Source organism: Neovison vison, chromosome 3 (assembly GCF_020171115.1).
Source record: "Neovison vison isolate M4711 chromosome 3, ASM_NN_V1, whole genome shotgun sequence".
NCBI lineage: Eukaryota > Metazoa > Chordata > Mammalia > Carnivora > Mustelidae > Neogale > Neogale vison.
Window position 1 is genome coordinate 175,580,473 of NC_058093.1, and position 24,629 is coordinate 175,605,101.

The 24,629-nt window shown below is 35.2% G+C and overlaps 1 protein-coding gene across 1 annotated transcript in view; it reads left to right on the forward strand.

Moving 5' to 3' along the window:
- NDC80 (NDC80 kinetochore complex component) overlaps positions 1-24,024 on the forward strand; it is a 50,747-nt gene extending 26,723 nt beyond the window's left edge. The window contains exons 12-17 of the mRNA XM_044243329.1: positions 1,369-1,521; positions 4,331-4,420; positions 15,428-15,520; positions 16,734-16,864; positions 18,732-18,834; positions 23,527-24,024. Of these exons, the coding sequence (XP_044099264.1) occupies positions 1,369-1,521; positions 4,331-4,420; positions 15,428-15,520; positions 16,734-16,864; positions 18,732-18,834; positions 23,527-23,664 (708 nt within the window). The 3' untranslated portion in view covers positions 23,665-24,024. The remainder of the gene's footprint in view (positions 1-1,368; positions 1,522-4,330; positions 4,421-15,427; positions 15,521-16,733; positions 16,865-18,731; positions 18,835-23,526) is intronic.
- Positions 24,025-24,629: the final 605 nt, after the last annotated feature.

A 24,629-nucleotide genomic window follows, 5' to 3' on the forward strand; every position in this document is an offset into this window, starting at 1 on the left:
CTATGTTAAGATAACCATTGAACCAACATCTGCTCATCAGGAAAAAGTGTGATTGGCTTTCACTCTCTGAGTTGCGTGTGGGAAGAATAAATGTGCCACACATTTGCTCTCCCTGCAGTAAGACGTCATAAAGTGCATGGGCTTGTGAAAACTGTTTTCATTCAGATAAATAAACTGCTAGTGAAGAACAGAAGCAACTACCTATAAAACCATTTCGTACAAGGACAAACAGAGCTTACACATTTTAATAATCCCCAGAGAGCTACTATCTTAGAAATTAGAGTAGTTGAAATTATTTCCTGATTCATTAGTAAGAAATCTTACTAATGTGGGGCATTAAATGTGGGGCACCTCGTTAACTCATCTGAAGATCTTGCAACTCTTGATCTTGGGGTCATGAGTTTGAGCCCACTTTGGGTGTAGAAATTACTTAAATGAATAAATAAATAACTTTTAAAAATCTTAAGTGTAATATATATATATATATATATATATATATATATATATATATATATTAATATATAAGTAGCCTTGCTTTTGAGAGCTGATAAATTTTTGGAAATTACAAATTAAGTTTCAGTGGGTGCTCTTCCCCAATTGTATTCTTTCACTCAGTCTTCAGTTTTGTAGATAGGTAACAACAGTGAGAAAATGAAATGGAGGAAGCAGTATGAAAATAAATTGTCTAGACTCTGCAAATTCATTTATTTAATCAAATATTGGGTACCTCCTAAATGCCAAGCACTGTTCTGAGTCCTGCAGGGACTGCTTTCATGGAGCTTACAATGAAAGTAAATAAATACATCAGGTATTAGTAAGTGCTATGAATAAAAGTAAAGAGGATTGAGAAATATAGAGCAAAAGCCTTTCTGATGATGTAATTTGAACAGAGCCCTGAAGGAAGGGAAGGAGACCAGGAAATATGGAATTGTTATTAAAATATTTTTGTTAAAATGGCATTTGTGACTTCTATGATTGCATTTCACTTATTTTGGAGAAATGAAATGTTTTATTTTGTACATTGATGATACCAAGGTTTGTTTGGTTTCATAATTTCTCTGACAATTAAAGTAAATTTTAATTAATACCTAAATATGGATTCTCGTTCCAAACTATCCAGTAAATGAAAGAAGAGTAGTATATTGCTTACTAATTAACTATAATTTTTAAATTACACAGATTTTGTGTGAATAAAATCTTTAATTCTTTGCATTTTAAAACTGCCACCCTTACTACTAAAATAAACCAAATTACTAAACTACAAAAAATACTGTAATTTTTATGTATAATTGCAGAAATGCCAATTGAAAACCATATGGAAAGGGGCTGTTTTGTTTACATTAACATTTCTGTGTTCTCTTCCTACAGATTGAAACACAATTATCAGAATATCACAAGTTGGCCAGAAAATTAAAACTTATCCCGAAGGGTGCTGAAAATTCCAAAGGTTATGACTTTGAAATTAAGTTTAATCCTGAAGCTGGTGCCAACTGCCTTGTCAAATACAGAGCTCAAGTTTATGTAAGTACTATAAGTAGTTCAAAAGATTTTTAAATGATATGACTAATGTCTTGTTCATTTACTTATAAGTAAGAGTTTAAACTTCAGCATCTTCATAAATGAGGACTGAACACAGGAATAAAACACTGACACTTTTAATCCTCCTTTGTTTTGGTATTTAAAAGTCTTTATTGTACCATCCTCTTTGAATTATAAAGCCTTTTCTTCCTCTCTACCTACTTTATTTACTCAACTAGAAACCAATAACCAATAGAAACTTCGATTATAATTAATATAGACACCAGAATAGTAAAGAGAAAAATTACCTGACCCTTGCTCTTAAGTAAATAAATAATTGCTATATATGTGCTTTATTAGAAATGCTCAAAAGTTATGGTGTTGAGATCAATTCTTGCCAGAACTGGGGGGAAGAAAAGTGTCCCCAGAGATGGTGAACCTGGAATGAAATCTTGAAAGATGAGGTATTTATTGGGATGGTCTGTGGAAAGAGCTTCAGGCATAAGGACACTCATGAAGTCATGTGTGAAAGCATAAATATAACAGGGGATTAAGTAACACCAGTCAATAATGAAAAATCTGCACCTAATTTTTAAATATGGCCAAGGATATAATTTATAGAAGGAAATTTTTAAATCGTTCTATTGCATCTTCTGAATTATTCACAGATTTTAGTATTTTAGTGACCCCTTCAAAAATGACACTTTTCAAAATACTTAGTTTTTTAATAAAGAATGTCAGGGTCTAAAGCTATGCATTTTTCCCTTGAGAGTCATTCATGCATTCAGTAAATTATTGATTAAATACATAGTATGCCCCCACCAGCTAGGTGTTGGAGATGAAATACCCAGAAAGATACAATTCCTGCATTTCCAGAGATCACAGTTTATTGGTGAACAGACTTTGATTAAATAAAGCTAGACTCATTTTCAATTGAAAAAATCCATCTGGTAAACATACAGTCTTTTACTGAATTGTTTCTCAAGCAATAGCTAGGTAGGCAGGTAGACAGACAGGCTGGCAGCCAGATAGTTTACACACCACTATTTTGAGTAATTTGACACTGATGCAAGAAAATAATTACCTGCTTCAAATCAGTGTAGAAAGGATTACCCAATACAAAAAGAATTCACATTCTAAGAAAAGAGGAAAGGTTTTACTATGGTCTCTGGAAAGAGTTTTACATAATAATAGAACAATAAAAATAGAAATAGCATCCAAAAGGTGCAACCCCAACTGTTACAAGTAGTATTTGGAGAAAAGAAAAAAGAGGCATTGCATCGGGGCACCTGGGTGGCTCAGTAGGTTAAGGCCTCTGCCTTCGACTCAGGTCATGATCCCAGGGTCCTGGGATCGAGCCCCACATCGGGCTCTCTGCTTGGCGGGGAGCCTGCTTCCCCTCTCTTTCTCTGCCTGCCACTCTGTCTACAGACAGATATCTGTCTGTCAAATAAATAAATAAAATCTTTAAAAAAAAAAAAAAAAAGGCATTGCATCTTGCAAAAAAGAGTGCCAAAATTAAAAACAGTAATTTCAGAAGACCTACTAAAAAACATAGTAACACAGGGTCTCCTTTTGGTGATGAAGATGATTTGGAATGAGAGGTGGTGTTTATACAACACTGATGTACTAAATGCAACACTGAATGTACTAAATGCCATTTAATTGTATACTTTAAAAGAGGTCGTTTTATATTAAATTCATTTTAAATTATTTCAATTCAATCATTTTAAAGTGTGAGTTTGATGTCAATAAAAAAATAATAATAATGGGAAACAATGAGGTACTGTGTTGAAAGAAAATTAGTAGAATAGATGATAAGCATAAGAAATAACAAGCAATGAGAGCTTCAGGGTTGGTGAACACATGGAAATGCAGGGCACACCCAGAGGGTATGGAAGCTTTGTCCTCCTTCCCAAGTACCTTGCCTTATGCATCTTTTCCATCTGGCTGTTTCTGACTTTCATCATTCTTAAATAAACTGGTAAACATTTGCCTATGCTGGATACCCACCTTGCTTTATTCACGGAAAAACCCACCCTGGTGATCTCTCTGCAGTAGTATGTCGAGGAGTCCGTGGTTCTTTTTGCAGTCTCTGAGTCTTCTTTGGGTAGCTTATTCAACCAGTCATTCGCTGCTGGTGGACATATGCTATGTTTCAAGTCTTGCTATTCTAGCAGAATTCCAATGAATAGCAGAAAGAAGAAATATAAGCAGATAATTTTAAGATTAAACAGTTGAAAAGGATTAAAGAGAAAAATATAAATTGTTTTCAGAAAAGACACTGCATTAAAATAAGTGTATTTATAAAATATTTGAATAATAGCAGTGAATCCCCAGAATCCATAAGCAAACCTAAAATTTTGCAAGTATTCAAAACCAAAAGCAAGTTGCATTCTATAGTTACAGAAATTACATTGTAAATTAGTTTTATCGTCACTCCTGGGTGACTCACTAGGTTGAGCATCATCTTGGTTTCTATTTAGGTCATAATCTCAGAGTCCAAAGATCAAGCCCGGAGTTGGGCTTCTTGCTCAGTAGGGAGTCTACTTGAGATTCTCTCCCTCTTCCTTTTTCCCACCCCTGCATGCCTCTGTCTGCCTCTCTCTCTCTCTTTCTCTCTCTCTCTCTCTTTCATAAATAAATCTTTAAAGAAAAAAAATTACTTTTATTGTCTTATTTATGGTGTATTATTTTAGTGTGAAAACTAAATGGCTTCACTTTTTTTTCTCCAAAAAATACGTAGATGCCTCATGAGAGCTTTTGTACTTACATATATCATATGTAACCCATATTCCTATGTATTTTATAGGTACCACTCAAGGAACTCTTGAACCAAACTGAAGAAGAAATTAATAAAGCTCTAAATAAAAAAATGGGGTTAGAGGATACTTTAGAACAGGTAAGTAACAAAATGTAGTTTTTAAAAGCAAAAATAAGATTTTTAACTCTAGAGATGGTTTGTAGTTTCTAAGGAATGAATTTGTAGCTTTTAAGTAATGAATTTTTAATATATTGTGTAAAAGGAGAATTGAGTATGCCCTTGACTTAGATACATTTGAGGTAACTTTTAAAATAACTTAAACATCCTAGGCTATACATAAAATAAAACTTTTAAGATAACTTAAACATCCTAGGCTATACATGTCATTGATGATGAAATAATAAAATACTGAGTAAATTATCCTTGATTTTAAATGAATAATTGCCCGGGCGTCTTTGTGGCTCAGTCATTAAGTGTCTGCCTTCAGGTCAGGTCATGATCCCGGTGTCTTGGGATGGAGCCCTGCATTGGGCTCCCTGCTCAGCAGAAAGCCTGCTTTTCCCTCTCCAACTCCCCCTTCTTATGTTCCCTCTCTTGCTGTGTGTGCTTCTGCCAAATAAGTAAATACAATCTTTAATAAAAATAAAAATAAGTGGAGAATTATCTCCTTCCACTTCAGATAATTTAATATCCCTTTTTCTTTTTAAGTTTTCTATATATTTAAGTATATCTCTAAACCCAACATGGTGCTCAGACTTACAACCCTGATATCAAGATTGCATGCTCTTTAGACTGAGCCAGCCAGGTGCCCCTTAATATCTTTTTATACTATAAGGAATTTGAGATGGCTACCTTAAAAGTAGATATGTATCACTTGGGGCTTGAGGCAAAGTAGCTATAATAAATTAAGAGATTTTTATTGGGCGCCCGGGTGGTTCAGTGGGTTAAGCCGCTGCCTTCGGCTCAGGTCATGATCTCAGGGTCCTGGGATCGAGTTCCGCATCGGGCTCTCTGCTCAGCAGGGAAACTGCTTCCTCCTCTCTCTCTCTGCCTATGGCTCTGCCTACTTGTAATCTCTCTCTGTCAAATTAATAAATAAAATCTTTAAAAAAAAAAAAGAAGAGAGATTTTTATTAACCACATTTTTCATTCTGCACTATGAAATTCAGGGGAACTCAAATGCCAGTAGAAGTCTACTTCCAAAAATAGGTTTCATAAAGTTCCTTCTTCTAAGATACTTGAAATATAATATAATATATATAAATATAATATAAATATATATAAATATAAAAATAATATAACCAAAAGATAATATATCCAAAAGATAACACTACTATTGATTCAGTAACCTTTAAATATTGTTAAAGTTGATTAAGAAGCTATTTCTCAACTGCACACAAAAGGTATTGTTTATATGACACCAAACAACTGAAGGAAAACTCTAGTTCAGCTCTTCAACTAGTAACGTGGCATCTCAAGGTACAAAATCCTGTCTTTGCTCAGAATAGAAATTTGTTTTTCTCATCTGGAAATAAAACCTATGCATTTCACAAATTATGCAAGTAACCCACATTTTTTTCAAGTTAACAAATTCTATCAAAACTTACTTTGTATTAGAAAGAATCCCCACTCAAAAAAAATATAGCAGACTTTTTAACATTAGATAAGTGGGCCTTTTCATGATACTATTGTTATTATAATTTGGGGTTTCTATAACATCACACAATGGAAAGAAGATAAGGAACTAGGACTACTTAAACAGGTACTCTGCAGGTGTGTGGGTTATTTAAGATGACATCTTCACTTAAGTTCCTTCAGTTTGATTTCTCTCTTTCGTTGGAATGGGCACTAAACCTGCAGACTTTCAAACTGACTTGAAACTTTTTAAAAGCTGTAGGCAGGAAAACTTGGAAGGGACGCCCACGGAGTTATAAAATGCCTACTATAGGTGGGGCACCTGGGTGGCTCTGTTGGTTAATCCTTGCCTTTTGATTTCAGCTCAGGTCATGATCTCAGGGTCCTGGGGTCAGGACTGCACCATGTCCAGTGGGGAGTCTGCTTGAGATTTTCTCTCTGCCCACTGCCCTCCATGCTCACACTCTCTCTGTCTCTCTGAAATTAATAAAACTTTTTTTTTTAATGCCTACTATATATTATAGGCTATACTATAGTATAGGCTGTAGATAAATATAAAAAGTTTGAATGAAGTATAAACTCCCATTTGGAGGAAAAGACTGACCTGTAGTTACACTAATCAGGTTCCCATTTTTCAAAACCCTTTTGGTCATAGAAAAGTGACTTGTGGGGAAGCACTTGAAATTGTTAAGAAGTTAAACCAAAGTATTACAGTAGCAATAGAAGGAAGGGGACAGATTTAGGAAATGTTGAGGTGGACCTCGGGCAATTTTTGGCAGACTGTAAAAGCTGGGAGGGAAAGAAGTACCAACAGTAACTTCCATTTTTTCCAATGTGGGCAACCTTGGGGAGGAAAAATGAGTGCAACTAATCAGCCCTGTACTGGTGATATTGAGCTTGCCGTCTGCAGAACACAGACATCCAAAAGGAAGCCAAAGTAATAGATTCAGAACATGGGGAGAGATTAGGTCTGAAAATACAGATTTCAAGAGTCTTCACCATATAGGTGGTTCTTAAACTCAAATGTGGATGATATTTCTGAGACTATGTAGAGGAAAGTGGCAGAGGATCAAATCTTGAGAAACAGCACTACTTATGAGATAGACAAAGGAAGGAGATTCTGGGAAAAACTCTTAGAAGAGGACAAGGGTCACCTGGATAGCTCAGTTGTTTAAGTGACTGCCTTCAGCTCAGGGAGCCCTGGACTCCAAGGATCAGGTCTCCCATCAGACTCACTGCTCAGCAGGGAGTCTGCTTCTCCCTCTGACCCTACTCCTTCTCATGCTCTCTATCTCAAATAAATAAAAATCTAAAAAACAAAAAAAAAAGATGAAGAAGTGGATAAAATAGAGAACAGTCACGGGAAGAAAAATGCTATAAAAGCCAAAGTAGGGAAGACTTTCAGGAAAGCCCTTTTTCTAAATTAACTGTGGTAATTATTTCATATTATATACATATATTAAATCATTTTTTGTACACCTTAAACCTTTACAATGGTATATATTATATCTCAAAACTAGGGGAGAAAAAGGAAGCTCAGAAATGTCATATACTTCAAAGACTAAAGACTAAAACAGTTTTTAAAATTTGACAGTTTAACCAAATTAAGATAGCATAAGGTAGCTATCTAATCAAATAAGATAGCATTTGAAATAGTAATGGCTAGGGGCACCTGGGTGGCTAAAGCCTCTGCCTTCAGCTCAGGTCATGATCCCAGGGTTCTGGGATCGAGGCCCGCATCAGGCTCTCTGCTTAGCGGGGAGCCTACTTCCCCTTTTCTCTTCGCCTGCCTCTCTGCCTACTTATGATCTGTCAAATAAATAAAATCTTTTTTTAAAAAATGAAATAGTAATGGTTAATCATAAATTAATGAATTAAAATAACTAAAACAATGTTAAAATTCCAGCTGAGTAAATTTGAAGATCTAATTGGCTTTATTCAGCAAGTCAGCAATTGGGCAGCATCCCATTTAACTAGCAGGCAAGAATTCTAAAGGACTACAGAAAGGAAAACAATTTTTAAGGCAGGACAAGGAAGTCATAAACTTAAAAAAAAAAAAAATTATTTCAGGCAAGATTTCACCTCCCTTTAAAGATTAAGGGTCTTATTAGGTGGATTACCTCACCCATGTTAACCAGGAAACTCCAGACTGACCAGTCCTAGGGAGATCATTTGCTTGGTAGTTCAAGACTGCAAACATACATTTAAAGCTTTTGAGAGAATACAACACACTAGGAAATTTTTATGATTATAATAAATAAGGTAATTCCCAGTGTTTGGCATGCCTTTACAACCATGATACCCAGGACCAACAGTCACCTTTTTAAAAGTGGCTTCCTCAGTGATCTTACGTAACTGATTTTCATCGTCCCCAGAATTGCTAGTCTAGGTGCAGCAGGTAATGTTGACCTCAACACAAGTACCTCCCTGCTTGGCTAAAAGATAATCAAGGGCTATCCTATTACCAAGAACAACTTTGGCCAGAGTCAAAGTAAGCTAATTTTGAGTCATGAATGCCTTTGAGTCATGTAAATCCCTTCTGTCTTGACAATTTAAATTTAGGGAGGTGACCAGTGAGGTATCTCAGTTTGTGGATAGTTAGAGGCACAATTAAATAACCTAAGAAGCATTGCTCAATTATATATTAGCCATTCAGGCATTCATAGGCCCAGCCAGAATAATAACTACCACAGACAAAGAAAAACCCTGTTGGGGCCCAGATCATTCCTGTAAGGCTGTCCCATTAATGGATTAAATCACAGGAATTGCTGCGTTCACCCGTACAAACCAGGGGGTCAGTTAGGTTTTCTCCTAGCCTGAAATTAAAAGTTGTTCCAAATACCAGAGAAAAACCTCCCTTAGCAGTGGCCTAGGAAATACAGATGATGGCTTTATCTTTCCAGGCCAATGCCAAAGTAAAGAAAGAGAAGAATAGAGGGTGTCATGTTTAGATAAGGTATGAAGTCCCGATCCAGCACCTTGGGAGGAAACAATCTATCTTACTGTCCGCTAGTTCTCTTCTTAGTTAATCTTAATTTGCTTTGGAGATCTCCATCATTTGCACTGGACCAATGTCAGGCAGAACCTTCTTCAGCTGTGAGACGCTATGTCTAGGGTTCAGGTCCCTGAAGTTTTCCTTCCATCAGGGTAGTAAGAAGGTAGTAATAGTCTCTCAAGGGAAGATTCAAGGCAGTCTTTGTTCTTAGTAATTCCAAATCAGAAGTCAGAGGAGAAAATTGGAAACATTAATTTGGAAAGTCATAGTCAGATGTGTGAGGAAATTAGAATAATCCAAGACCTAGTCTGGTTTATAGGTATATAACAAAACCTCAAAGGTAACAGGATTATAATTTAATATCTACAAAGGTTCAAACCTAATTTTTCTCTCTGCAATTACACCCATATTTACTGAAGATAACCACGGTAAAAGTAATTTATTTGCATTAAACTTGGTCTCATTATTTACATAAGAATAGCAAGAAAAGCAATTGACCATAAAATCTCTTTTTAAAATTGCTTTACTGGAGACTTGTAAGCATGCTGCACAAATCAAGCCTCATATGGGGCTGCCTGCTCAGCGAGGAGTCGTCTTCTCCCGCTGACCCTACCCCCTCACACACACGTGCACTTGTGTTCTCTCTCCTCTCTCAAATAAATAAGTAAATAAGTAAAATCTTTTTTAAAAAAACACAAAAAAAAACTCTTTTTCTTAATTAAATTCATTCCAATCTTACAACCTTGACCACACATAGAATGTCCTTCCCTTATTATTTCTACCAGTTTTAATTATACTTATTAAAATTTCTACCATTAGAAACCTTTAATTTCCAGTGAAATCTAAGAAGTAAGAAATTATAAACCATCTTTTACATTACCATTCTGTAGATTAGCAGACTAATAAATACTTCTTCATGATTTCTAGAAATGTGTTTTCTCATAGAAAATTTGTCAGGGTCATGACACATGTTTATTATTAAGTCCACATATGTTTAGTTCCTGTGTAAAAGGAATTAAAAAGTAGATAAACCAATATTCAGTAACTAATGTGTTAGTATTTTATCTTATTTGGAAATGATCTGAAAAGTGAATGAATTTAACTTTACTGATCATTTAACTTAACCTAGCAAAACTTTAAGTTTCCAGGTTACCAAAAAGACTTGGGGAAACTATTTAAAAGTTCACCTAAAAACTTTTTATCTTTTTATATCCCTTTAATTTACTTGTTCTTTCCTGTGTTTCGATTACCAACCAAAATTTCATTAGACATTAGACAAAGTCAGTCATCATCCCAAGATGATTTTTCTTGCTGACAAATTTTGTAAAGAGATAACATAAACTGATTTGATCAATAAACCCAGGTGGAATAAGACTTGTATGTATGCATTTTATTCAATGTTTATAACTTGAAAGAAAAGTTTATTTTAGTTAAATCAAACAAACTTAAGTTAACCTTAATAATGAATATTTTCTTAGGTGTTGTGAATTCAGAAAGCATTTGGGTTAGTTTCCATTGTTTTTTTGTTTTTTGGGTTTTTTTTTACTTTTTATGAATAGTGAATTTATTTAAGCACTTAGTTTAGGTCAGTTAAATAGAGCTTTTTTACAAACTAATTTTAGAGGTAGAAAAATACCACACACCTTTAATGCACTTACAATAGACACACATAAACATATAACAGATATAAACAGAGACCTTCTGGCCTGTTTTACTAGTTAAAAAGAATTTGTATCTAAGTTGTTTATCTGGTAGATAGAGTAATTTAAGGCTACTTGAGTGGATGGCTTAAACGTAAGTTTTAAATGATGTTTTCTTTTTTCATTTTTTTCCTGATAAGAATTATCCCTGAAGTTGTACTTTAACATTTACATTTCAAAGACACAGGAAAGAATACAAGTTACAAGACTTTTAAAATAAATTAGGGATGGTTTGGGGACTGGTAAAAAGAAACAGATGAACTTTGAAATGCTTCTAGAGTTGCATTTTCTAGTTTTGTAAAGAAGTGAATAAATCTGAAGATCTAATTGACTTTGTTCAACAATTCATGAGTCGGGCAGCATCCCATTTAGCAAATAGAAGAGAGCTCCAAATGACTGCAGAAGGGGAAAGAGACTAGAGGCACACAGTTAGGAAGCCTAATAGTATCCTGAATGATACATGGTAAAAAACTTAAACCAAGGCTATTGCAGTAAGGATGTAAAAGAGATATTTAAAGATTGAAACAATGTAATTTAGTGGTCCATTTGGATGTGAGCCTCACAGGGCTCAATCCCAATCTGAGATCATGACCTGAGCCAAAATCAAAAGTCAAGATGCTTAACTGACTGAGCTACCCAGGCGCCCCTGAAGATTTTTAAGTCAGGGCATAACACCCTTGTATTACAGTAAGCCCCATAATGTATAAAGGCTAGTTTAGAAGTACATGAAACTAGAGGCATACATTTCAGAGACCTAACACTATCCCAAGTGATAAATGGTAAAGACTCAATCCAAGGCTATTTCAGTGAGGGTGGAAAAATGATTTAAAGATGGGAACAATGTAATTTACTGGTCCATTTGGATGTGAAGGTTACAGAAGAGAGGAATTAAGAATGTTCAGATGTCTAGCTTTGGTATATGATGTTAAAGAAAAAAATTTATTTATGACACTTGTTAAAGGAAGTAAGGTGGATTTCATTCAAGGGGGACCATTACAAAGAGGTTTTATAGTACGTGAGAGATATCAGGCTCAACTCCAAATACAACAACAACAAAAAGGGAATTGTAACCAAGGAGAGTAGAATGCAGATCAGTGGTTAAAGAATTACTGAGAAGAAACTCTAGGGGTTAGGGACGATACTGTCTAAATCAGCCTAATAGGGGTAAGGGACGATACTATCTAAACCAGCCTAATAGTGTTCTTGCTGAAAGCAGGCCAACGTGATCAGATACCAGCTGAAGGATGTTGAAGGGACTTGATTAGATATTGAGGTTAGGGATTCTAATTAAACTGTCTTAAGCATGATTCTTGCTAAAATTGGACAATCAAAGACAAACACAGAAGCCAAAGGGAAACTCTCTTTGAGAAGAGAGTTCAGAAGAGCTGAGTAGTTTGGTCAAGGAGAGAATCTTTTGGTGGTGATATTCTAGATCCTGATAAAGAGAAGGTTGTAGAAGAAAGAATTTCAGTCTGGGATATACTGAGTTTCAATTGTCTAGAACATCAGAGTGGAGACTGTCCTGTAGGCAGTTGGACTGTGTACATAGATATAAATATATGTATTATTTAGCATGCATTTAATTAAAGCCAAGAAATTTCCCAGTTGTGAAAATGAAAGAGCAAGCTCTCCCAAATGAGCAGATGAGAATACAGCCAAGATCAGAATCCTGGGAGAACATTCACTTCCAAAGTACAAACAGAGAAAGAGAAATCCATAAGGAAGAGTTAGAAGGACCTCACAAGACTTAAAGAGAAAACCAGGAGCGTCTATGGTCATAGAAACCAAGAAAGGGGATTTCAGAAGGAAGTGATCTACTAAATATGTTACTCAGATATAAATCATGAAAGGTGTTCTTTGACTTTAGCAAACAATTTGTTAATGGTGATCTTTGCAAAGGCAACTTCATGAAGCAGAGGAGCCAGAAAGCTTATTGCTGTGGATTTAAATTTGAATGGTAGTAGCAGAAGATACTATAGTATTAATAGTCTACTTTCTATGGAATGCTACAATTAGATCATCACAAAATTTGAGTCTAAGGAGACAAGATGGAACAGTAGTTAGAAAGTGGTGTATGGGAAAGACTTTCATTTTGCAGGGGGTGAAGGAAGGGTTGTTTGAATTTAAAGGTGAAAGAATGAGTTTAAGGAAAAGAGTTTAAAAAATTAGTTTAAAAAATTAGGAGTGAAAGGTATTGATGGATTTGAACGTAGTTCATGAAGAAATACCAAGGCTTGGGGTCTAGAGAAGAGGTAAAAGGGTTCTCTTCATGAGGAAAATGGGTATCATGCTTCCTGAAACTGACAGAAGGAAGAAGGGTCTCATAAGAAATAATTTCAGTTGTTGGGAGTCAGGAAGTGATGGAAATCCAATCTAGTGGCTTCTGTCTTCTCAATGACAGAAGAAAAAAAATTTCTAACTAAAGTAACTAATGATATCTTCTCTGCTTATAAACTGTTGGAGAGTTGTTTACTCAATGAATGAATGAAATACTGAAGGAAGTATATCAAATATTAATAACAGTTCTTTGAGATTATAGAATTATTAGTAATTTTTATTTTCTTTAATTTTTCCCTTATTTACTACAGTGGAAATGTATATTTCTGTAATAGGGTTGGGGGAGGGATGGGAATGTTTAACTGATGAAATTTTAGCAAAGCTCACATGAAAGTTAGAAGCTGCTCAGAGATTAAGTAAACATGATTTTGACAAACATGACTTCCTAGTGGAAGTTCTGATTATTTGGCTATGCAATAGTCTTACTGCAGATAAATTTAATGAAACAACTGGTTTAATTCAGCACTTTTCTTCAGAAATAACGTATCTTTTTTTTTTTTTAAGATTTTATTTATTTATTCGACAGACAGATCACAAGTAGGCAGAGAGGCAGGCAGAGAGAGAGAGGAAAGCAGGCTCCCTGCTGAGCAGAGAGCCCGATGCAGGGCTCGATCCCAGGACCCTGGGATCATGACCTGAGCCAAAGGCAGAGGCTTTAACCCACTGAGCCACCCAGGCGCCCCCGAAATAGCATATCTTCAAACGTGAAGTTTATAGTGTAGGTGTCAAGGGTGAATCACCCCAAGATGTGCCACTTTGGCATGCAGCTTATTCAGAACTGAAAGTATTCAATACCCAAAAGACTCTGGAAGAAACTTTGATCTCCACCTACCCCCTAATTGCCTAATGGAATTAAAGGTCCTCCTCCCAGAAGGGAGGTATCACCATAGATAACTACAGTATAATATAAACTAGGGATGGCAGACAGTGAGGAACTTAGCAAAGTCGCTTTCTTAAAATTCCTCTCTATGTCCCATTTGTGTCTGTATGGCCTAGAAAACATTTGTTTACCAAACATTAACTCTTCCATCTTCCTGTGAATTGCTTTTCTTGAAATCCCAGACCCCTACCCCCTTATCTTTAGCTCACGATGACAAATATACTTCCTTTTGCTTGTCTTTAGAATCTCATGTCTTTGTGCATTCCCCATATATACAAAATTAAATTTGGTTTTCTCCTGTTAATCATTCTTATGTCAGTTAATTTCTTAAACCAGCCAAAAGAACCTTAAGGGTAGAGAAAATTTTTTCCTGCTTGAATAGCTTCAGTAACTTTAGTCTTATGGGGGCAGGGAGAAGGCAGAGGAAGAGGAGAGAATCTTAAGCAGGCTCCATGCCCAGCATAGAGCCCAACACAGGCTTGATCCCATGACCCTGAGATCGTGACCTGAGCCAAGATCAAGAGTCAGACGCTTAATCAGTTGAGCTGATTGGAGTTAGAACGTCTAGGTTGCAGTTGTGGGCATATGCTCTCTGTATGATCCTACGTGAATAGCGTTCATTCTAGCCAACTCTTCTCATTTGTAAAATAGAAAAGGAATATTCTTTATAAAGAGACTTTTGATAATTAAATGAGAAGTATATGCAAGTTTCTCTAATAAATATATAGTCACTTTACCATCCTATCATATACCAAACAACAATTGCTTCACTAAATTTCTCCTCAAAATATGTATACGTAATTTTTTTGTGACTTCATATATGTGCTGAATCATCCTTTTAAAGAAAGATCCAGCTTATAGATACATTTTTCTATTTTTTATTTCCTAGAGCAAATATTTTCTTAACCTAGCTGGAAAACATTCTATATTAATTTCTAGTAGCTTTGGAAACACTTTTTTTCTTTAATTTTGGTTTCAACAGATCTTAAAGCGCAAACTTTAATAAGATTAAATATGTTAAATTTATTACTGTTTGGGAGAATCCATTGATTAATAACCAGTTAGAAAACATCCAGTAAAATCAATATGAAAACTTTTCTTTAACATCCTAGAAAGGAAACACACAAATGGAAAGCTAGATAACTAATAAAAGAGATGAAATCTAAGTAAATCTAGACTTCAAAACTAGAAGGCAAAAACAACTTACATGTATTAACAAATTAATATAAAAATGTTCAGAGTGTATATAATACATGTAATATTTATAATACTATATAAGATTGCTTACAAACACTCCCACAGCAACGAGTAGAAAAGTACCTGGTATCCTCCTTTTACTGGGAATTAAGCCAGACTTTTTTTTCCTAATTAACTCTGTATTTTAATATTGTACATGAAAAAAAATATATGTCTTTTTGTGTGTTTGTTTTTACTTAACTCCTCTTTGGGGAATAATAAATTCTGAGAACAAATGATAGGTGAGAATCCAAAAGGACTAAAAATAACATGGTTCAATCAGTAATATGAAAGTTATATAACTTACTAAAATGTTTTTGGTGTATGGTTATGATTTCTCAACCCAAGTTTTATTCTCCAAGCTAAATACAATGATAACAGAAAGCAAGAGAGGTGTAAGAACTCTGAAAGAAGAAGTTCAAAAGCTGGACGATCTTTACCAGCAAAAGGTTAAGGTAAGAACTTTGCCACAGTTTGTATAGGTAAGCTTTGACCTAGTCTTACATCTAAGTAAACATTTAAGCTATATCCTATAACCTGTGTTTAAGTTTAGTCTAATCTTCTAAAGTTTATTATAAAGAGTTATTTTGTCCTTTTAAAGGATTTTTTTCCAGGAATTGGGCTGTTTCACACAAGAACACGTTTACTGTTTCATTAATATTTTAGACTTGAGATTCTGTACCCTTGTAAGACCAAAACATGTTTTAAATGTAATCTCTTCTACCTTTTTTAGAAATTTAGTGTTAAGTATTCCTAAAGCATAAACCTCCAATAAGACTTGTGTATGTGATTGCCTGGAAAGAGTTATAGCAAACTGACCAAATCACAAAGACTTGGCCAAATCACAAAGATATTTTATATGAAATTTAGAATGTGGGTAAAATAATAGGATTCTTTTCCCACCACCTCTAACCCATCCACCTTCTCACTATGTTTTACTTAGGGAAGCACTCATGGGACTATTCATTACCATTTATAAAACTTACAAGAGAATTTTAGTCATACTAATATCTTTTACTTAGTTAGAGCAACATAGTATTAGGAATTGGAAATTTTCTCTTGGCCTTGTATTGCATTTAGGGCCTATACATTTTGTTAAGTAGTGAGAAATTTTTAGAAAATAAACCACAGTGATATGATCTACATGTGAAATATGAGCCAGTTGGTAATCATTGTTATTTTCATATGTTCTCCATGACAGTACTTGCATTTGTCCTCTTAAAGCACTTCAGTGAAAGCCTTTCATATTTCATCTTAACCTAAGAGTTGATGACTTTGGGCTCCTTTTCCTGTGCATATTTCACATATGTGAAATAAAGGTAGTGTGAAAGTTAACCACATTTTTGCATGTATAAAAGACCTCTTGATGATCATAGGAAATATTTAAGTCATTATTCTAAGGTTTCTTATAGTACCTACCTGAAAATACCGCTGAATGAATTCCATATAAGGCCTGTTGGGAAAGACATATTTAGGTTTACAGTATAAAATTTCCAAAGAAGCTTTTTAAAGTCTCATACATGTAAAACAGTACACATTCTGAGAATATAAATGATGGTGCAACCTGATTTTTTTAATGTGTTACATATATATGGTATGTGGAGTATAGTATATGGACTATATAGAACACAAACATTAAAAATGATAACCATACGCTTATCTTGATAGGAAGCTGAAGAAGAGGACAAAAAATGTGCCAGTGAGCTGGAGTCCTTGGAGAAACACAAGCATCTGCTGGAGAGCGCTGTTAACGAGGGCCTCAGTGAAGCTATGAATGAATTAGATGCTATTCAGCGAGAGTAAGTTCATTTAACCATGATTTATAATGTTTATTTCAGATTAATTATTTAACATTTCTGTAAAACCAGATCTATGTTTATTAGCTTTAATTTATATTATAGAGCTACTTGGGAAAGAGGAAGTAGTGAACCCAGAAAAGAGCCCATAACTTGAAATACTGTCCCTAAATGTATTCTGCTACTATTACAGCTATTGCCTCCTAAGAAAACATTTATTTTTACATATGATTAATAAATGGCTTTTAAACACTGAAAACAGCATAAAATTTTCAGTCAGTTGAAATACTTTGGCTATTTGTTACTATTTTTAAGATATTTATACTTTCTGGAAATTATATATACAACAAACTGTATCCTGTAAATTATATGATCATTGTGCTGTAACACATTATGTGCCCTCATAATAATCACCACACTGCAAAATCATGCAATGAAAAATCAGGACCTACAGTAAAATTGGGATTGGGCACAACACTCAAAATCAGCCAGTGACACACATAAACAAAAGATGGGAACCTAAGTAAAATGTTAGCACAATTGTACATATATTAAATGTTTAAGAAGTACATAAATGCTATGATAAATATGACACTTTATTTTAAAGAGTCCGGAAGTTTGCCTGGAAAAGGGGCATTCAAAGGGTTGCAGCTTTTAAATTATTGAAATGAGGTGGAGGGAGAATTATCCAAAATCAGATGGGAAGTTTTAACACCAGATGTGGATGCATGTGACTCAACACATAATGTAATGAATTGAGGGAGCTGGTACACATTTGAGGTGTGTGTTTATATGTTTTTATATTCCTTTGCATCTGGATTCAGCTGAGGGCAGTTTTCTGCATTCACTTAGTGTTTCTCAAGAAGAAAATGGCATAGGGACAACTGTATGACTCAGCTGAAGAACATGCAGCTTTTTTTTTTTAAAGCATGTAACTCTTGATCACAGGATTGTGAGTTTGAGCCCCAAATTGAGTGTAGAGATACTAAAAATAAATAAATAGATAAACAGACTCTTAAAAAGGAAAGAAATGTCATAAGCAAATACAAATTTTTGCATTATGGTCAAATTGCTACGTAATATTTCAATCCAAATGGAGCAAATGCGTGTTTCCAAACAAGCAGCAGAACTAACTCTATATGCTACATTTCTTAGTTCTTCATTATCAAATTATACATTGTCAAGTTTTCCCTCTTCGTTTCCATATTATTTTAAAACTTACATAGAAAGCGTTTTGGCCACATTGTGTATTAACAGTAACTAAAATGGTGACATCCTTTTTTAAAGAGTATTCTGCCTTTGTGTATATAATTTTCTCATGCAACGCATAGAAAGTCAATATACTGAATCCATAGGCTCTTTTTTTTAAAGTCTTAATTAAGTGACCCTCAACTAAAAAATTCTGACTTTGAGATCAGAAGTACAACCCTTACGAAAATCACACCTCTTCATTTGCTTATTTGTAGTTTAGGGAAAAAAATCTTAGCTGAAGCATTTTTTTGGCTTGCAGTCTTTGTTTTTAATTTGAATTTACATACGTAAAAAAAAAGAGACTCCCACTCCCCATTCAAATGTATTGAATGCCTTCTCCCTGAAAGCATTTAAGTTTACAACCCTTTTGGAGATTCAGTGAAGACCAATTGCCCCCAAGTTTTGTATGTTAAGGCACAAGGTTTTGGTGCTGTTTTGTTTTGCTGCTTGCAAAGGATCTTTGAAAATGTTTTTCCGTCTTAATGGCTGAGAAGCAAACAGCACATATACCAAACACAGTCTGCGTTTATTGAATATGAAAAGGAGAAGTGAGCTAACAAGAACTGATGGATTAGGGGTTTTTTCCTAGACAACTCAAGCAAGAGTTTTTATTCTACAGATACCAACTAGTTGTGCAAACCACAACTGAAGAACGACGAAAAGTGGGAAATAACTTGCAGCGTCTGTTAGAGATGGTTGCTACACATGTAGGGTCTGTGGAGGTAAGTGTATGAAGGTCTTTCCTACATTCTAATGAAGATTTTTAAAACTGTATTTCTATTTTGTTTCTATAGAAATTAAATGATGAATTTTATTTCTATGGAAAATATATTCTAGTAAAAAGTTATCAGAAGAGTCCTGTTTAGTGGTGTGTAAGGAGCATCTGCATTTCATAAAACAATCTGTTTTGTTCACATAACAACAACATAAACAACATGTAATGGTATTTATTACATCAGTAGTATATAATCATGTGCCAGGCCACATTCTACATACTGAAAACATATCAACACGTCTAAGATTTCAGTAAGATTAAGATGAAAGAGCATGTGTTATGACAAATATTTTTCCTTTCCATTAATTTCATGTAAAGTACTTATAAAATATAGAATGAAGTACTTATGAAATGTGAAGCATAGCTTTTTTTTTTTTTTAAAGATTTTATCTATTTATTTGTGAGAGAGAGAGGGAGAGAGAGCGAGCACAGGCTGACAGAGAGGCAGGCAGAGGCAGAGGGAGAAGCAGGCTCCCTGCCGAGCAAGGAGCCCAATGTGGGACTCGATTCCAGGACGCTGGGATCATGACCTGAGCTGAAGGCAGCTGCTTAACCAACTGAGCCACCCAGGCATCCCTGAAGCATAGCTTTGAAGTTCAACAATAATACTATTCCTCCAACCTGCTGTACAGAGCCCAGAAGCCAAGCTAAACTGCTAACCTTTTAAAATTCCAGGGTAGTCTATTAGGTGATAATATATTTCCAATTGTGAATAGTTTAAGAGGAAAAAAAAAAAAAAACCTCATTATATCACATTGTTAGTCTTCCATTTATTGAAAATAGCATGTAATATGCTATTTCTCCTCCTTTCTCCTAAAAGACACTGAACTGCATTTTCTTGTATGCTAGTGTTCTTGAGTGCTTGGTGAAAAGAACTAGAAAATAAGCTGGATCCTACATCAGAAAACCTGGCTTCTCCCTGCTTAGTGGCTCTATAACCTTTCATAGGTTCTTTTTCCACAACTATTGTTAATTTGAACCACAGACCAGATAATTATAGGAGTAATTACTTTCTTGTTCTCTCAAGGATGATGTATAACAAATGCATTAGAGGAAAATTCATTCCCAACCTGTGATGATTGGCTCAGACTGAGAAAGTCTACTTATATGTATCATTTTGCTTCTTTTGGTCTTCACTTTCTCCATCTGTGTAATGAGAGGGTTGTGCTAAATCACTGCCAACATCTCCGCATCTCTATTATCTATAACAATTAGTTTGACCTCAGTGTTAATCCGATAGTGATTTATCACAAGGGATTTATGTGAAAGGAAACCACAACTGTTAAAGTTTTACTCAGTTAACATGAAGTTAGATTTGAAACCCTAACGATTATTACTTTTTAGTTTCTATTTAGTTCATTGTTGTTCAAGATCAGATGGCATTTTCAGAGCACTTACTTTGCACTATGTAAAAATTACAAGTAGCCAGTAAACTATGGAAGGAGCCCCTAAAGTCAACCAATCATCTTTAAAACCTAATGTGAGGAAATTTTACAAGTGATAAAATTAGACTGTGGAAAACAGAGGACTGTGGATCTAATGGTATCTTTAAAAGGGGTATTTTTGGGGCGCCTGGGTGGCTCAGTGGGTTAAGCCGCTGCCTTCGGCTCAGGTCATGATCTCAGGGTCCTGGGATCGAGTCCCGCATCGGGCTCTCTGCTCAGCGGGGAGCCTGCTTCTCTCTCTCTCTCTCTGCCTGCCTCTCCATCTACTTGTGATTTCTGTCTGTCAAATAAATAAATAAAATTTTTTTAAAAAAAAAAAAAAAAGGGGGTATTTTTCCTCTGAGGTAAAATGTTTCCTTGAGCAGTTCCTGGTTGTAGCCCCATGCAGGTCCTGTATGTGTCTTGATATTCTAGACTAGGAGAGAGCAAACTACAGCTCACAGGCCAAATTGTGCCCACAGGTTGCTTTTGTAAATAAGTTTTATTGGAACACAGACACTTCATTCACTTCCATACTCTTTATGGCTGCATTCCCACTACAGTAGCGGGGTTGAGCAGTTGCAACAAAGTCCATTTGGTTCACAAAGTCTGAAGTATTTGTTATTTGGACCTTTACAGGAAAAAGTTGCTGACTCCTATTCCAGAATTCTACCTTCTCGAAGGGCACAAAATCTTTATTGTCTGTTAAGATGTTCAGAAATTATTATAAAGCCGTAATAACAAACCCATTATAGTACTGATGCATATAAACCAAGCTCTGACAGAGTGCAGAAAAAGATGGATAAGCATAGACAGAAGTTATATTTTTAAGAGAGGTTGTATTGCAGACTAGTGGGGTAAAATGAATTGTTCAATTAATGGATTTGGGATTCCTACCTTAAAACATAAACAAAAATCACTTCAAGATGGATTAAGAAATTAATGTGAGGCTACATTTATTTTTTTGGAGAGAGAATGAGGGCTGGGGAGAGGGGCAGGGGAACAGGGAGAGAGAACCTTAAGCAGGCTCCTCTTCCAGTACAAAGTCCAACATGGGGCTTGATCCCACATCCCTGAGGTCATGACCTGAGCTGAAATCAAGAGTCAGACACTTAAGCTACTGAGCCACCCAGGCAGCCCAAAGTGAGGCTAAATTTTTAACTTTCAGAAAAATTATAGACACTATTTTTATTCCTCAGGAGTTGTAAAGGAGTTCTTAAATTAGACACAAAGAGTAAAAACCACAAAAGTAATTATTTATAAATTCACCTTTGTTAAAATTAAGATCTCTACATCAAAAGACAAAGACTGGAGGGACACCTGGGTGGCTCAGTTGGTCAAGCTTCTGCCTTCAGCTCAGATTATGATCCCAGGGTCGTGGGATCAGCTCCACATCCAGCTCCCTGTTCACTGGGTAGTCACTTTTCCCTCTCCCTCTGCCCCTCCGCCCCCCAGTTGTTTACTCTCTCTCTAAATAAATACATATATAAATTTTTCTTTTTTTAAAGTGGAAAGGCAAGCCACAAAACAATAATTTTTTAAGACAACAACTAATAGTATCCAGATACATAATGACCTCTGATAAATAAGTACAGAAGGTGAGCAAAAGACTTGAATGGGAATTTCACAGAAAGCTAAGGTGGCCAATAAACAGGAAAAGATCTACCACTTCCCACCCTCAAGAAATTGGCAAAAAATTTAAAGTTTGGGAATACTAAATGCCAGCAAGAACATAGAGAAATGCAAGTTTTCCTTTATACTACAGGGGTTGCAAACTGATGTTAACAGTTTTAGAAAACAAATTTGCAATCCCTAATAAAATGGTGCCGTTCCATTCTAGGTATTAAGCTAAATTTTTACACGTGTGCTAGAGTACTAGCACTATTAGTACTAGTACTATACTAGTTGAATAGTATCCTCTCAAAATTCATGTGTATCTAGCATCTCAGCATGTGACATTTGAAAAAATAAGGTTTTTGTGGATGTCATTAGCTAAAATGAGGTCATAATAGATTAGGGACCAGTATCCTTATAAGAGTCCCTGTGAAGATGGAGGCAGAAATTAGAGTGACACAGCTGTAAACTAGGGATTACCCAGAACTGCTAGAAGCTGGTAAGAGGTAAGGAAGGATTCTTCCCCTAGAGCCTTCAGAGAAAGTGGCCCTGTCAGTATCTTGATTTGGACTTCAAGCCTCCAAAACTGTGAGAAAATAAATTTCTTAAGCAATATAGTATGTTGAGATTTGTTATAGTATAATTGAAATAGTAAAAAACATAACCCAGCATATTAATTTCCTATTAGTGCTATAACAAATTACCACCAACTTAATGGCTTAAAGCAACACGGATTTATTTCCTTATATATCTGGAGGTCAGGAATGTAAAATGGGCCTTCCAGACTACAATCTTTCTAGAGACTAGATGGAATTTCTTTGCCTTTTCCCTTTTCTAGAGCCACCTATACCCCTTGGTTTGCAGCCTCTTCAAAGCCAGCAGCACAACATCTTCTAACCCCTCTGACTGCTTTTCTGTCCTTACATTTTCTCTTTCTGACTCTCACATTGCTGATTCCCTTTTACCAAGATCCTCATGATGACATTGGGCCCACCAGGATAATGTAGAATGATCCCCTTTTCTCAAACTCCTTAACTTAATCACATCTGTAAAGTTCCTTTGCCCTGTAAGATAATGTGTTCATAGGTTCTGGGAATTAGGCCATGGACATCTTTGAGGAGGCTGCTATTCAGCCTACCATACCTGGAAATAAACTAAAATTCATTAATAGTAAAATGGATAATAAATATTGGTATGTTCATGCAATAGAAAACTATTTGGCAGTACATAAATAAACAAGCTATCTGTATTAACATCAATGAATCGAAATACTGGGTGGAAAAAAGTCATAGAATATTATATTTAATATCATTCAGTAAATATGAATGATAAAACCTGGTACCACTAAACTAGCATATTGTTCAGAGATACATACATATCTGTGTGGGGCGGGGGATAAAAGCATAAAGAAAAACAAAACATTGTTGAGAGTGGTTGGCTCTGGGAAGAAAAATGGGGATATGATTAGGAAAGGACACAAAAGAGTATCCCTTACATTCCCTGTTCTTACAAATGTTACCACTTGTTTATATATTTCACAATTAAACTCTTTAAAATGAATTAATGTTTCTTCTCTAATAATTGCTCATTGTTTTTACTAGAAACATCTTGAGGAGCAGATTGCTAAAGTTGAGAGAGAGTATGAAGAATACATGTCTGAAGATCTCTTGGAAAATATTAGAGAGATTGGAGACAAGTATAAGAAGAAAGCTGCTCTAATTAAGCCTTCTGATGAATGAAGATAAAATATTGATTATCTAAACAAGAACTTTATTAACAGTGTAAATTTTTAAATGTCCTTTGTAAGTTCAAAAAATCTCTAACATATCTTATACCCCTCCTTACAATGAAGTCTTATGACCGTATCTTCCCAAGCCTGTGAAATATTTTTATATTTTTTATAAACCTAGTTTGTTAATTTAAAGTATGTATAACCCAAAATTATGGTAACTTGTTAGATTGTTATCTTTAGATGTGAAAGACTAGTTATATTATGTATCCAGAGTTAATAAAATTATATCAACAAAGTGTGTTTTTCCCTTATTTCTCAATCTAACTTCAGATGGTTAGAAGACAATTATTTTTATCTAAACCAGGAATCAGCAAACTGTGGGCCAAATGCAGTCACATCCATTCATTGACACATCATCTATGACTACTTTCACGTTACAGTGGCAATGTTTATTACATTCGTTAGACTGCAGGCCCAAAAATTAATTATCTGCCCCTTTACATAAACTTCTCCAATCCCTGGTATACACTCTACAAAGGCTGGGGCTCTTTAAAAAAAACATAGTTCATGGGGTGCCTGGGTGGCTCAGTGGGTTAAAGCTTCTGCCTTCAGCTCAGGTCATGATCCCAGGGTCCTGGGATTGAGCCCCGCATCAGGCTCTCTGCTCAGCAGGGAGCCTGCTTCCTCCTCTCTCTGCCTGCCTCTCTGCCTACTTGTGATCTCTGTCTGTCAAATAAATAAAAAAATAAAATAAAATCTTTGAAAAAAAGAAATGGGAAGATATTTTGGGACTATATAAATATCACTAAGCTTTCACCTACTAGTTTTAATATCTATATCTCTTGAATGAATTATTACTATGATAGTTGCCAAAAAAATGCTTTTTTTATTGAGAAATAATTGACATATTAGTTTCAGGTGTACAATACAATGATTCAGTATTCATATAACTGCAAAACGATCACCACAGTA